The 14816-nt window shown below is 51.8% G+C and overlaps 1 protein-coding gene across 2 annotated transcripts in view; it reads left to right on the forward strand.

The window, feature by feature from the left end:
• The window catches only part of TMCO4 (transmembrane and coiled-coil domains 4), a 102777-nt gene that overhangs the window by 45259 nt on the left and 42702 nt on the right, over positions 1-14816 (forward strand). For both annotated transcript variants that reach the window (XM_087446686.1, XM_087446684.1), the window contains 3 exons: positions 2195-2359; positions 3211-3347; positions 5874-5958. In XM_087446686.1, the coding sequence (XP_087302812.1) occupies positions 2195-2359; positions 3211-3347; positions 5874-5958 (387 nt within the window). The remainder of the gene's footprint in view (positions 1-2194; positions 2360-3210; positions 3348-5873; positions 5959-14816) is intronic.

Consider the following 14816-nt stretch of genomic DNA (forward strand, 5'->3'; position numbering starts at 1 on the left):
CATTTCACGGATGAGGAAATCGAGGCCTATAAGGGTTGTGCAGGGTCACCTAGCTAGTCAGGGACAGGGGCGGGACTCGCCCCCATTCTGTCTGGCTCCGTGGCCCATGTTCTTGGCCACAGAGCGGTACGGTGCAGTGCAGTGCAGTGCTTTACAGTTTATATAATGCTTTTCATGCAGCATCTCACATGATCCCACCACACCTGTGAGTTATTGTCCCATTCTAACAGGTATAGAAACCAAGGCTCCAAAGGGCAGCGTGCCTTGCTGTGAGTCATGCAACCAGGAAGCTGCCGAGCTGGGTCCAGAGCCGGCGTCACAGCATCACACACACACACAATCTCTCTCTCAGTCTCTCTCAGTCTCTCTCAGTCTCTCTCAGTCTCTCTCAGTCTCTCTCAGTCTCTCTCAGTCTCTCAGTCTCTCAGTCTCTCTCTCTCTCTCTCTCTCTCTCACACACTGTGCCCACAGCCTATCTCAGGGCTGGCCGTCTCCTTCTCCATAATTAGACACAGTTAACCCCTGAGTGTTACAGAGCTGTGACAGGGTCCCTGCAGAGGAGGAGGGAGCAGCCCCAGGTGGTCTTTGTGTCAACACAGGCCCACAGCTAAGGACGAGGCCTTTGGGTCAGCCAGGTAGACATCTAGCTGACGTCCAGAACCCGAAGCCTGTGGGAAGCTGACTCCACTCGTCCGTTCATTCATGGTGTTTCCTGAGTGCTTACTACGTGCCGCATCACGGGCTCTGGGAAACTAGAGCTTGGCAGGCAGACTGTGGGAGAGGCATGCATGAAACAGGTGATACAAACATAAATGTACAACTGCACACTGGGATGCGAAGTCAGGCGGAAGGTGCAGGGTGCATTTGATCTGTCAGAGGGCCAGGAAGGCTTCCCGTGGAGGAGGCGCTTGAACTGCAAGCTGAAGGGCAAGTGAGAGTGAACTTGGGGAAACGATGCTTTAGGCAGGGGTGGGAGGAGATTAATGTTTTGAAAAGGTCACTCAGGCCACAGGCAGAAATGCATGGGGCCAGGTAAGGTATCCCTCTGTGTACCCCACTGCCCCTTTCCTTCTCCCAGAGTAGAGTGACCACATGATGTTGACACGTCTCTCTCCCTCCGCGGACGGGGAGCTCTTTGTCTACATGGCTCAGCCTCCTCCGCTGTCAAATGGGGCTGATTGTAGTACCCACTTCAGAGGCTATGAGGGGATTAAGTGAAAGAGTCCATGTGAAGAGCCCTCAGCGCAGAGCTGCCCCGCACCCAGTACACACTCACTAAATGTTTCTGTGATGATCATTATCTGTATCCTCAGGGTCAGGCTCCGGGCCTGGCATAGTCCACTTACCCAGCTAATGTTTGCAGTAGAGTGAATGAATGAATGAATGAATGAACAACTCAAAAACGTGTTTCTGGAGGGTAAAGCGTAAGTTAGGAAGTGATGAGGAGGCAGGGACCGGGTCACAGAGGGCCTGAGTGTCATGCTGGAGAGGTGACACTATCCTCAGGGCAGAGGGAGGGCCAGGAGGGAGGGAGAGAGGGAGGGAGACAGTTGTGGTTATACTTTCCCACTTGATGTTGGTCACTATAGTGGTGCTGTCGTCATCCTTCCATTTCCAGTTCCTAAGTGAGAAAATTGAGGCTCAGAAAAATTGGGTGACCCAGCAAGATCATGGTAAAGCTAGGCTCAAACACCTCTGCTCCAAACTTCCAGACTATTTCCCAGGTGGTGGTGTTGAATGAGATTCTGCTGATTCACAGAGCCAGCTGCTTGTCCCATTACGTGTTCCTATGGTACGTCCTCAGCAGCTTGATGCCAAAATTACTGCAGGGTGAGAGAAATAACACTTTACGTATATAATAGTTTGAATACCCAATTCTTACAACTACTCTATGAAAGGAGAGAAATATTAATCACCCTACTTCACAGATAAGAAAAGTGAGGCTCAGGGTGGGGTAAGGATGTGCCCAAAGTCACCTGGCTACTAATGAATGCAGGAGTTGGGGCTCGGACCCCAGCCTGCTGCCTCACAGAGTGGCAGTGTGCTCCGTCTGCTTTGCTGCCACTCATTGGCAGGGGTGGGCCTCCTGTCCTCCCACCAAGAGTGGTCCCCTGTCATGGCCTGTCTGGGAAAGTGGGGTGGGGCCTCCTCTATCACAGACAGGAGAGACCCCAGCCACCTGTGTTCTCCCCAGGCACCTTCAGCACTCCGTGGGCTGCCCTGGCCCGCAGCCGCGAGCAGTACTGCCTGGCCTGGGAGGCCAAGTACTTGATGGAGCTTGGCAATGCCCTGGAGACCATCCTCAGTGGTCTTGCCAACATGGTGGCCCAGGAAGCCCTCAAGTACACAGTGTTGTCTGGTAAGCCTCACCTTGCCCGCTGCCCCCACCCCACACTGGTACCATCCCTTTGCATGCCCAAGGCCCCTGTGAGCTAGGCACTCTGCTAGGCCCTAGGAACATGGAGAGATTAAGGCTGCATTCCTGTCTGTGAGAAGTTTCTGGTCTTTGTGGGGAGGAGACAGGTAAAACAGCCAATTGCACTATCAAATTATGGTATCAGCTAGTTATTGCTGCATAAGAAGCTACCCCAAAACTCAGTGACTTAAAATAAGTTATTTATCATAATAGCTCAGGAGTCATGAGGCCTCATTTAGCTGATCTTTTCTGGGCCTGCTCATGCATCTGTGGGTCAGCTGACCGTCCACTGATACAGGCTAGCCTTGTCTGGGGCAGCTAGGGCAACTCAGCTCTGCTCCATTTGTCTCTCATTCTCTTCCTGGGATCATCAGGCTAGCCCACACGCATGGTAGAAATGCACGAGAGGATGCACAGTCCATTTCAAGCCTCACATCTACTGACATCTCCTTGGCCAAAGAAAGTCACATGGCTGAGCCGGGGGTGGATGGGCAGGGCGGGGCAGGGGGCACTGCAGAGGTAGGAACCAAAGTGGGAGGATACAGGGTGGAGTGACAAATTGGGGCCATCTTTGGAATCTCACACTTTCCTTTTGTGCTTAACAAAAGGAATCTAGTCCATGTATCAGAAGCATGTGAGCTTCAGTTTTCTTCTTTGCTATTTAGCAGTTGGCAACATTTGGAAAACTTACAGATTCCAAGACTCTGCGTGCATTCACTCAGGTATCCATTAGCCAGCCAATCACTTCTTTACAAAGACCCGCATTGCCTTAATCACTGCTATGCCACCTCCAGGCATTGTGGCTGCCCTGACCTGGCCAGCCTCACTCCTTGCTGTCGCCAATGTCATCGACAACCCCTGGGGGGTGTGTCTCCATCGATCAGCAGAGGTTGGCAAGCACCTCGCCCACATCCTGCTCTCCCGGCAGCAGGTACCTGGGGATGGCTGTGGGTGGGGGGCAAGAGGGGAAATGAGGGGCTGACTTGTGCATAGACATCAGCCCTGGAGACAAGCAGCCCAGTGGCTTTGGGGGAGTGGGTGGTCTTCCCTGCCCCTCCAGTTCAAGTCATGAAAGTGTCCTAGGTTGGACCAGTAAGAATTATAGACTGTGCATCTCTAGCAGGTAATTAGGTGAAGACTGAATAACAGAGGCATCTGCAAGTAAGGACAAAGCCGGGTGTTCCTTCCTAGAAATACGGAGCTACCATCTGAGCACATCTTCAGTGGTCCAAATACCATGTAAAATGCTTAAGCCACCCAAAGTAACAGTGGCTTAAACAAGATGAAAGTTTCTTTCTCATGGGGAAGCCTAGGAAGGCAGTCTTGCACTAGAAGGGTGTGCTGTGGTGAAGAGGCCCAGCTGCCTTCTGTCTTGTTGCTCTGCTGTAAGTGGTCTTGACCCCATCGTCCAAGATCCCGCATCTGAGCTTCAGGTAGCAGGAGAAAGGAAGGGCTGAAGAAAAAGGAGCAAAGGCCTTATAGTGTTTCCATCGACATCCCATTGGGCAGACGCTAGTCATGTGACCGTACCTACTGCCGCAGAAGCTGGGAAATGTAGTCTTTATTCCAGGTGGTGATGAGCCCAACTGAAATTCAATTTTTATGGGAAAGAGGGAGGATGGATATTGAGGGAAAACTAGCAGTTTCTGCCACAATGGGTAAGTTGCTAGAGAAACAGATAACCCGCATCCAATGCCATTTCTTTGCCAGGATGGGGAGGCCTTTGACAGCTTTGGCTGTAAGGCAAAGGCCAGAGTGACATCAGCTTAAACAAGATGCAAGTTTATTCTCTCCCACGTAACAGCCTGGTGTCAGCATCCGGGGCAGTAAGATGTGCATTCATTTCCTACTGCTGCTGTAGCAAATTACCACAGACTTGCTGCTTAAAACGGCACAAATCTATTATCTTACGGCTCCGGAGGTCAGAAGTCTGAAATGGGTCCACAGGGCTGTGTTCCTCATGGAGGCTCCAGGGAGCTTCTGTTTCCTTGTGTTTTCCAGCTTCCAAAGGCCACCTACGTTCTTTGGGTCATAGCCCCCTTTCTCCATCTTCAAAGCCAGTAGTGTAGCATCTTCAAATCTTTCTCTCTGTCCCTTTGCTTCCATCATCACATCGTCTTCTAACTCTGACCCTCCTGCCTCTGTCTTTTTTAAGGACCCTTGTGATCACATCGGGCCCTCCAATAATCCAGGATAATCTCCTCATCTCAAGATCCTTTACTTGATCCCATCTGTAAAAGCCTTTTGCTATATACAGTAATATTCACAAGGTCCAGGAATTAGGATGGGGCCATCCTTGGGGGGTCATTACTCAGCTCCCACATTGGCGGCTTCACAGTATCGGGATCCCAGACTCCTTCAATCTCGTGGCTGCACATCCTCAGGACTCAGCCTCTTTCTTGTGGTCCAAGATGCATCTTCCAGCATTTTATCCACATTCCGGACAGTCGGAGGTTGGAAAGTGGAATGAAGGGCGTGCCTAGAAGTCACACCTGTTGACTCTCTTCATGTCCCTTGGCCAAGACTCAGCCCTGTTGCCATCCCTAGCTACCAAGGAGTTAGAGAAACTTAGTCTTTGGCTGGGTAGCTGTGTGCCCAGTGAAACTCAGGAGTTCTATTGCCAAAGGACGGAGGGAGAATGGGCACTGGAAGATGACTAGCAGTCTTTGCCACAAAGTTCCTGCAGAATTGGAATACTATCTGATGGAGGGTCGTCTATGGCGGTAAATGGAGTTTGGGTGGCAGGGGGGTGGATACATGTATTGGCACAAAAACGGGAAAAGAATAGACTGCTGAGACCAGGCTGGACTGTTGGAGCTCGTCTGCTCCTTCCTCTCCTTCCACATAGCACTTGTACCAGATGCCCCAGATAACTTTCTTTTTCCTATGAGTTGCCTTTTCTACAAGTTCTTTAGTCAGAAAATTCTTCTTCACGTCTAACTTACTACCTTCTTTTATCATGGAAAGGCAATATTTCACGTCCCACCTTCCTATCTAGAAACAGAATAGTTGTTGCTCCAATGTCACTCTTTGCCTTTTTACCCATTGCACCTGGGGGTACCTTCTGCCTCCTCTTCCCCAGCTCCAAAAGGGCCCCACTTCACGGCAGCCATTTACCACAAGGTAGATGAGTCCTGTCTCCCGGGGAAGGAAAGACAGTGGCTGGATGATGGTTTAAGATGAAAGAGAATTAACCCAGCCAGAGGCTGCCCGTTGGCGGCCTCAGAGGAAGCCAATGCCAGTGGCAGGTGCTTTCCTGCATAAATGAGGGCTCCAGCTCTCCTGATTAAGACATCAGAGCCCGGGGGCCAGGAATAGCACATTCATGATTCATTAAGTGCGAGGCAGGCGCTGAGACTGTGCAAGCGCCGCCCTCATCAGGGCTGATGTTTTGCTAGAACTGGCTGTGCCCGCCCCCCCACCCCCACCCCAGACACCTGTGTCTTTTCTCTCCCAGGGCCGGCGACCTGTCACCTTGATTGGCTTCAGCCTGGGAGCCAGAGTCATCTACTTCTGTCTGCAGGAGATGGCTCAGGAGAAAGGTGAGTCTGGCTTACTGTCACAGATGAAAACCCTTCCCAAGTTCATCACCCACCCAGGCCAGAGGTTCTGGACCAGGGGATAAGAGTCTTGTAAATGTGTTCTTAGAAATAATAGTTAAAAGTTAAAAATAGTTTGAAAATAGACAAAATAGTTAACTCATTTGGAAAATGATTTATTTCTTCTGTACGTAAACTAGAGTGGATGTGAGACAGCCCTGTAATACACTGACCTTTGCGTTCTGATGTGCATTCTTGAGTGGGAGGGAAGGGAGTGAGAGAAGTCTGAAATCAAGGTGTCGGCTGGGCCGCGTTCCCTCTGAAGGCTCTAGGGGAGAATCCTTCCTTGCCTCTCCCAGCTTCTGGTGGCTGTCGGCATTCCTTGGCTTGTAGATGCAACACTCCAATCTCTGCCTCCATCTTCACATCACCTTCTCCTTCGTGTCTTCTCTTATAAGGACAGTGTCATTGGATTTAGTGCCCACCCAAATCCAGGATGATCTCATCTCAGGATCCTTAACTAGTTACGTTTGCATAATGTAATTACGTCTGAAAAGACATCTTTCCCAAATAAGGTCTCATTCACAGGTTCCAGGTGGACATATCTTTTGACAGGCCACCATTCAACCCCCCACAGACACCTCTGGGAGTGTGTCATGCCATCCAATGACGTACTTCCACTGTTGAGGTAGCAGAAAGCTTGAGGGCCACTGCTCTGGGTCTTGGGTGGGTGAGGTCTCCAGGACAGAATCCTGGTTTGCTGACAGATCTGTCAGCAGAGGCTGCTCGTAGGAGGGGGTTGGGGGAGCGAGGTCAGAGCTGGGGGCACTTGGGGTGGCCCACTGTTCGTGGGACCCAGCCTGACCTCTCTCCTGGTGGAGCATAGCAGCAGCAGGACCCTGAAGGCAAGAGAAGGGGCTGAGACAGGGACTCCGTGGCCTGAGAGCAGAGGGTGGATGGGAGCAGGGGCTGCAGTTACAGCCAGCATTCTCACTCAGGATTTCCTTGAACGCCTCTCTGAGCCTTAGTTTCCCCACTTATAAAATAGTTCATAATACCCACCCCATCTGCTTGCTTTGAGGAGCGAGTGAGATGCCCCATGTATAGGACTTTTGTAAATTGTAAAACCCATCATTGACCAAATGCAGCTCAAGGATGTCAGTTTGTGTCCTCTGCTCCTCAGAGCTTCTGGCAACCTGAGGCTACCCCTGAAAATGGCCCCTGGCCAGTCTCCTTGACCAGCCCAAGTGTGTGATCTGATTGCTGACCAGTTGCTAGCAAGCAAGGAGGGGTGGGAATATTTGCCATTGGCTGGACCTGAGGGAGCCGGGTGAGTCGGGGGTTGGCTGGTGTTATTTTCAGCATTGGCATCACTGGAGGGCGTGGGAGAGACCCTGGAGCTTAGCGGCGTGATTCATTCCTCTTCCTTATCTGTGGCTAAAATGTCTCCCCAACATCACCTTGGACTGAGGACCAGAGCTCTTTTCCTGATTGCAAAGGCAAGGTGGAGGTGCCATCCTTGGCATTCATCATGGAAGGCCCAGGCCCCTGGAAGATACCTCCCCACCCCACTCCCTTGTAGCTTTCAACAGCCTCGTTTTCACCTGGTTTTGTCCACATCAGTAAGCAACAGGGAGGAACCTCTGTGCTATTTCCAATAGCTTTGGGTAACCCGGGACCACCGTGCAGCAGGGCCTGGGGAGCCAGCTCTGAGCCGCTTTCCCCAGGAAAATCCAGGCTGGGGCCAGAGATCAGGCAAAAACCACCGAGGAGGCAGGGCTGAATTTGGTGGTCTGGTAAAGGTGACTTTCCATTTCCACTGTGGAGAACATTGTACCTTCCCTTTCTATATACATTCTTCCCCACCCAGGCATCTCCAGGGACAGAGCAAGTCAAAAAGTCCCTTACCTGCCTTTCCTGTTCTACCTGGTACAAATAATCACCTGCTGGGAGGGACCCACAATTTCTCCGCACCCTCAGCTCTTCATCGCCTCCTGTACGTGGCTTTGTTGAGCAACACTACAGCAACACCGTTGTCTCCTACTGCATAAAGCCATGTTCTGTGTTCCTACGACTTTGTGCAGATGATAACTATAGTGTCAGAATCTCTCTCGGGAAAATTGGGCGGCCAGCATTCTCATACAGGCCACAGAGTCTTTGTTAAAAATGTGTGAGTTATAAGAGGCAAGGTGGGTGTATCAGTCAGCTATTGCTTCAGTGATGCTGCATAACAAGCCACCCTCCAAACTCAGAGGGTTGCAACACCGAATATTTTCATCCTCAGAATCTACAGGTTGGCTGTGGTTCAGTTGCTCTAGAGTAGGCTCTGTTTCTGGCTGCAAGTCGGGTAGGCTTGGCTCCAGGCTACAGGCTGGGCTCAGATCTGGTCCATGTGTATTTGTCATGGTGAGGTTGAAGGGGCAGCAGCCACCCGGGGCATGCTCTTCGTATGGCAGATCACTAGAGTGCCAGAGCCAAGCCAAGCCACACTTGCACATTTAAGACCTCTGCTCGTATCGTATTTACTAACATTCTGTATCAGTTATTTATGCTGCAGACAACCTCTCTAAACATAGTGGCTTAAAACACCAATAACTGATGTTTTCTCACGATTCTGTGGGTTGACTCGGCAGTTCCTCTCCTGTGCACACCTGGGCTCACTCGTGCAGTTGCAGTCAGAGCTGGACTGCTTGGAAGGTCCAAGTTGAGCTCACTCCCTGGCTGGTCGTTGGTGCTGGCGGTTACCCGGTTGCCTCAGTCCTTCCCTCGTGGACCTCTTTATCCTCCAGTAGGCCTGCCTGACTTTCTTATGTGCCATTCTCAGGGCAGCGTTTCAAGGAGGCAACAGTGCAACCTGCAATTCCTCTTAAGGCCGTGGTTCCAGAACACATCACTTCTGCCACATTCTGTCAGTCAAAAACAAGTCACAAGTCAGATCAGATTCAATGAGGCAGAGAGGGGAATAGATTCCTTCTCTGGATGGGAAGAATGGCAAAGAATTTTGGTGATGTTTAATCTTCCACACATTCTATTAACCAAAACAAGTGCTGGCTGAGCCCCAGGTCAGTGGAGTGGGGCAGTGCAGTCTGCCCACAGCGGAGGAGGAGGGGAGCGAATATTTGCCAAATGGTAATCCAGACTCTCGTGCTGGAGTAAAGGAAAGCGTGGGCTTTGCAGTCAGCTGAGACCGGGTCTGAGTCCTGCCTCTGCTCAGCTGGGTAGCCTGGAGTGGGCAAGGACGCAGCCTCCCTGGCCGTCCATCTCTCCATTTGCAACAAGAGGTTCATGTCACCTCTGGGCAGTGGCAGAGGCCAGAGAGCTTGGAGGTCAGGCAGCCGGCGCAGCGCTGGGTCCTCATCAACGCATCCTCTAGCAGCCTTCAGGCGGAGGTACCCTGCGGTCCGGGGGGTGGCTGCAGACTCCCCCTGCTCTCTAAACCTGCTCCTCCTCCCAGGAGAGGCTCTTGAAAAGTTGTCATCCTCTGTGCTGTCATCATTTTGCTCCTCTCCTAGTCATCTTCCCCCAACTCATGCGGCAGACCACCTGCCAGGCTCCTCATTACCTGGAGTGATGTGGTCTTATTAATAGGACTCAATTTGGAGGAGAAAGGCATGTCTTTGGCTCCAATTAGCATAAATTACGTGTTAACTTCAGATCATTAATACAAGCCAAATCTTCAGTTCCCCGAAGGGACAGACTGAATTCCTTACCATTGACCGTTTGGGTGTGGCAATAGGAAGTGAAGTCGCCCATCAGCTCCTCCGGAATGCGTGGCTGGAAACTGGCGGGAGGGAGGCAGGTGGCCACTCGGTGGCAGGGCTGGTTAATGAGACATTGAGTGTTCCTGCACTTCTGCCTTTTGGGGGATGGTTCCCAAAGCAGCTTCCTTCCCGCCTCTTTCCTGGCACTGCTCCCTCCCCTGGATCTTCATGGCCCACCAATAACAGTTGGGGCTTCAGTATTAGGCAGACCTGGATTTGGGTCCCAGCTTTGTCATTGACTGGCTGTGGGACCTTGGGCAAGTCACTTAACCTCTCTGAGCCTCAGCTTCCTCATCTGAAAATGGGGCTTAGTTCACTTACCTCGAAGGCTCATGGGGAGATTAAAATGAGACCGTGAATGGGAAAGTACCTGCCCCGATTTGGATGCACTCAGTAACATTTCTTCCTCTAAACTCTAATCTGAGGACCTACTATACACAGGGAACTAGGGTGAGTGCTGTGTGGACAGGGGAGCTTGTCATTTTGTGCCCACTTTCTGGCCTCCGCTTTAGACCGTGAACTCCAGGTAGGCGGGGTCAGCCTGTGCCCCACCATCTCCCCGGCGCCTGGCACGCTCTGAGTGCTCAGGAAGATGGAGGAACTTGACTTTGGGCAAGAGACTGAGGCACGCACTGATGTGCTCATGAGCCAGGTGCAAACTCACCGTGTGCCAGGCCGTGTACTAAGCACTTACATGCAGGATCTCATTCAATCTTGCAGCAACCCTAGGAGGTGGTTCTTCTTCCTGAATGAGAAAACTGAGGGCAAGCCATGCAAATCCTAAGTGCAGAAGTCAGGATTCGACCCCAGGGCGTCTGGCTCCAGAGCCCTCACTTCGAACCACTGTGCCCTATTGTGCAGAGGACCTTGGCCTTGAACGATGGACAGGGGCCATCCACTGGAGCTAGAGGGAAGGGCATTCCAGAGGGTCCGGCTAGCAGGGCAAGGGAAGTGATCTCAGGGGTGTCGGGAAACATTAAGTCTAGTGTTTCTGTAGCCTGTGAAAGGAGACCGAGGTGGAACGGTGGGAAATGGTTAGGACAGGAGCCTGGCATGGGGTCTCCAATGCCAGGCTAAGGAGTTGGAGCTGACTGGGTAGATGCTCAGCCTCTGAATTGTGGAGTGAATGAATAGTGGGTCCTGGGGAGGGAAGAGCTGGAGGGAGGTCAGTGCTGGGCAGGCTGTAGTTCACCCACGTGCACACACGCACACACACACGGCAGCAACTCAGCCGACCCCAAGGGCCTCCGACACCCCCACTCTTCTCTAGATCAAGTGCAGACTCCTGGGCATGACTCACAGGCTCTCTCAGGATCTGCCTTCCAGCATGTTCTCCCACCACTCCCCACCTCACACACTGGGCTCCAGCTGGCCCAAGCTCAGTGTCCAAACAGACCGTGTTCTTTCTTTCCATCTCCTTGTCTAGATAACTCCTACTCACTTTTCAGGGCTCACTTTGCCTGGAAGCTTTCCCCCCGATAGTAATAGTAGTCATAGTAGTAATCGCAGCAGCGCAGACACTTATATAACACGTTCTGTGTTTCCATGTGCCGGGCACAGTTCTAGGTTCTTCATGTATGTTATCTCACGTAATCCTCTCGCATAGTATCTGTGAGGTTGATACTATTATTGTGCCCGTTTTACAGCTGAGTAAACTGAAATACAGAGCTGAGGTAACTTGCCCGAATCACAGGGTAGCAGGGGGCAGAGCGGGCAGTCTGGTCTGGCTACAGATTCTGTGATCCTGACCCCAACGCTGCACCATCTCTCCCAGTCACTCCCATCCTTCCCTGAGCATCTTTCCCAGCACTGGTCTTGCTGAAAACTGCCTGTTTTCTCATCTGTCCTTCCAGCCCTCTAGCCATTGTTACCTCGGAGTACACATCAGAACTACCTGGGCTATTCTTTTCCCAAAATATATATGCCAGGGCCCTACACAGAAGGGGTCAGGCACCCTGTCTTGGAAGTAGCTCCCCTGGGCAGTTCTGATGCCCAGCTCTGGCCAGGAACCAGCACGGACAGGGTGGGAGTGGGCAGCGCCCTGCTTCTCTTTCTTGTTGCTGTATCCTGATCCTGGCACTGTGCCTGGCACCTCCTGGGTGCTCAGGGACACATGACGAGTGAACCAGGTGAAGGAGTGGGTCGCACTGTGAGTCGGGGGCAGTGGCCTGCATGTCAGTCTCCCCCGCTCGCTGGAAGCTCCTTACAGGGAAGAGCCGGGTCACGCTTGGCTTTGCGTCTTCCCAGCACTTGGCATAGATGCTCATAAACGTTTGAGGGAAGGAGGGAGTCCTTTTTACACTGGCATCATGGGTTGTCCACATTTTATTTAGAAAACTTCTATGTTTTAAAAGAAGTAGAAGAAACTAGGATGGGAAGCTTCCCAAATAACAAGAATTTGGTCAGAACCTAAATAGAAGCCCAGCGTTCAAAAGTGCACCTGGCTTCTCCCCTCCGGTCACCTTCTGAGGGAGGAACTCATGGCCAGAAGACTCTGAACAGGGGTTTTTGGTCTTGATCAGCCTGATCATTTCCCTCTGTTAATAATGTCGCATCCCACCCTGTGTCTGGACGGGAGCGAGAGAGGACTCCGGTAACCCTCTGCCTTGACTTTTGTCAAGAACACTCTGAGAAGGGGTCTGTCCCCTAGCTGGTCATGGCTTATTCCAGACGTGAGCAGCAGCTGTGCACACATCAGTGGACATGTGGGCCGCTTCCTCTCTGGGGCGGAAGAGGGCTCCTCCCGTGCCCTGGCCTGCAGGCCACACTCTGTTGAGCCCCCTCCACCCTGCCGGCCTTCCCAGCGACTCCAGGTGGGAGGGAGGTCCTGCTGATGCTAGGCCTCAGAACCGTTTGTACCCCAGCTTCCCGTTTTCTTTCCAGAGACTAAGTAAGGGAACTCCTGATGGTTCCTAGAAATGGCAAGTTGAAAACAAAACACACCAACCTGCAGAGGGGAGCTGAGGGATCCTGAGTCCTCATAGCTGTGCGCTCTGCACGGCCTCCCTGACAGCCCTCGGGGGCCCAGCTGAGGAAGCTGGCTGGAACTCGAGCAGCGCCTTTCTCGCCAGACTTCCGTAACCTAAACCACAAAGTAAAACAAATAAAAACATGGACATACACATACTCACAGAAATACGCTCACACGCATGCATGTTTATATATACACCCTCCAACACGGCCCTCATCTTTCTGCCATTCCCCACATCCTCTTTCCAGCAATCCAGCGAGCCTCTGCCCTCCAGGGCCTCACAACTTACCATCCAGTCCCCACCCACTCAACAAACATGGAGCAGGCACAGCTGGAAGGACGGCAGCAAGATGCAGGTCTCGTGGCCATTAGGTGATGGGGCCACGCGGCTTGTCTCCACCGCGTGGAGAGTTACCAGCTTAGGTGCTGCAAGTGTGCGGGGTCTGGGTTAGGGCAACTGGTTTGAATCTCAAACCCACCACTAGGCAAGTCACCTAACCTCTCTGAACTCTAGGTGACTTATGTGACACACAGTAAATAATAGTAGCAACATCGAAGTTGTTGTGAGGAGTAAATGCAATAGTGCATATAAATGCTGGCATATAATAAGAGCCCAGTAATTCTTATTGAGCATTTCGATTATGCTAAGAACTGTCTTAAGCTTTATAAAACGGAGCTGGCACATTGTATTAGAGCGCCCCGCACACACACAGGTGACAGGACTCACGAACCTAGTTAAGGAAAAATTGGCCTGCCACGAGGGTTGGGGCCTGCGCTTTCTGGTCCCTTCTATCGCTGTACTCCCCTCCTCCCCTCTTCCTTGACAACCCCCTCCCGCATGCATCCTTGTGTTACTGATGGGCCATCTTCCAGTCTCCAGCTGGCTGTGATCCGGAATGAATTATTCACCCTTTGCCCGGAGCTGCTGTTTCGCGTCTGATTCCCTCTGGCTCAGCTGTCTGGTTTCAGGCAGCTCTGCCTGTTTAACACCCAATTAATCTGCACACTGAGGAGACCCTCTCCTAATTGCAGGAGAGCTGTTATTGTCTGAGTTAGGAGATGTAAAAGAGGAATTACTGTAATGCATTCGAATCCACTAATTGTTTTCTGGATTCCCTCGAGACCTAGTAATGAAATGTAGCAATAAATCCCACAGAGTCACGCAGAGAGCATGATCCTTCCGCCTGCCTCCCCTCCCCTCTCCCTCCCAGCTGTAGCTCGTTCTTCCTCCCCTCTCCCCTAAGAAAAGCCTCCCGTAGAATTAACTGTCTTCAGCTCCATCATCATTTTGGGTGGTGTTGAAAACAGCATTACTGCTTTGGGGATGTGCCACCGTTCACAGGGCGCCCCTCACAGCCGGGTCTGGCCTTCCCTCGAGCTCAGTGTGGTCAGCTTCCTTCAAGTGGGTGGCCAGACTATAAGCCCCCTGAGGGAAGGGATCTCCGACCAACCTCTCTGCCTCCTGTGCCTGGGATAAAGCCAACAGAGAGTGCGTGCTGTGTAAGTGAATTGAACTTGAGTCTAACGTTACAAGCATTCACACTGTGTCAGTCAGGATAGGCTAGACTATGCTGCAGAGACAAACATCCCCCAAATCTTAGAGGTGCAAAACAGCAAAGGTTCATTTCCCACTCATGCTGCCTGTCCACTGTGGGTAGACAGGGGGCTCTGATGGTTGTGGTCACTCAGAGACCCAGGCCAGTGGAGGCGCCCTCTCAACACGTGGTTCCTCGGTAGGAGACGGAGAATGTGGTGAGTTGTGCACGGGCACTTAGCACGCTCTCACCTGGAAGTAACACATGTCAATTTCACTCATGTTTCTTTAGCCAAAGAAAGCAAGGAATGTGGACATTCCCAACATTCAGGAGGGGCCAGTGAATGTATTCCCACCATTCTCAGGAGGCAGAGAGCCAGAACTGTGTAGTGAATAGCACCAGTGACTGCCACACGCATTCTATGTCCACTATGGGAGCCTCGTGGTTCCATAAAAATAACCCCAAGTTCCTTGCCTGAACACACACAAGAACTTCACGCTCAGTTAGCAGCTGGAAGACAGACCTTAGTTGGATTCTGGCCCCTGTAATTAATTCTAAGCTGAGGCCTCAGACACCATTCTCACTGAGCCTCAG

The sequence above is a fragment of the Ceratotherium simum genome, chromosome 22 (assembly GCF_057802395.1).
Source record: "Ceratotherium simum simum isolate JZ-2026a chromosome 22, ASM5780239v1, whole genome shotgun sequence".
NCBI lineage: Eukaryota > Metazoa > Chordata > Mammalia > Perissodactyla > Rhinocerotidae > Ceratotherium > Ceratotherium simum.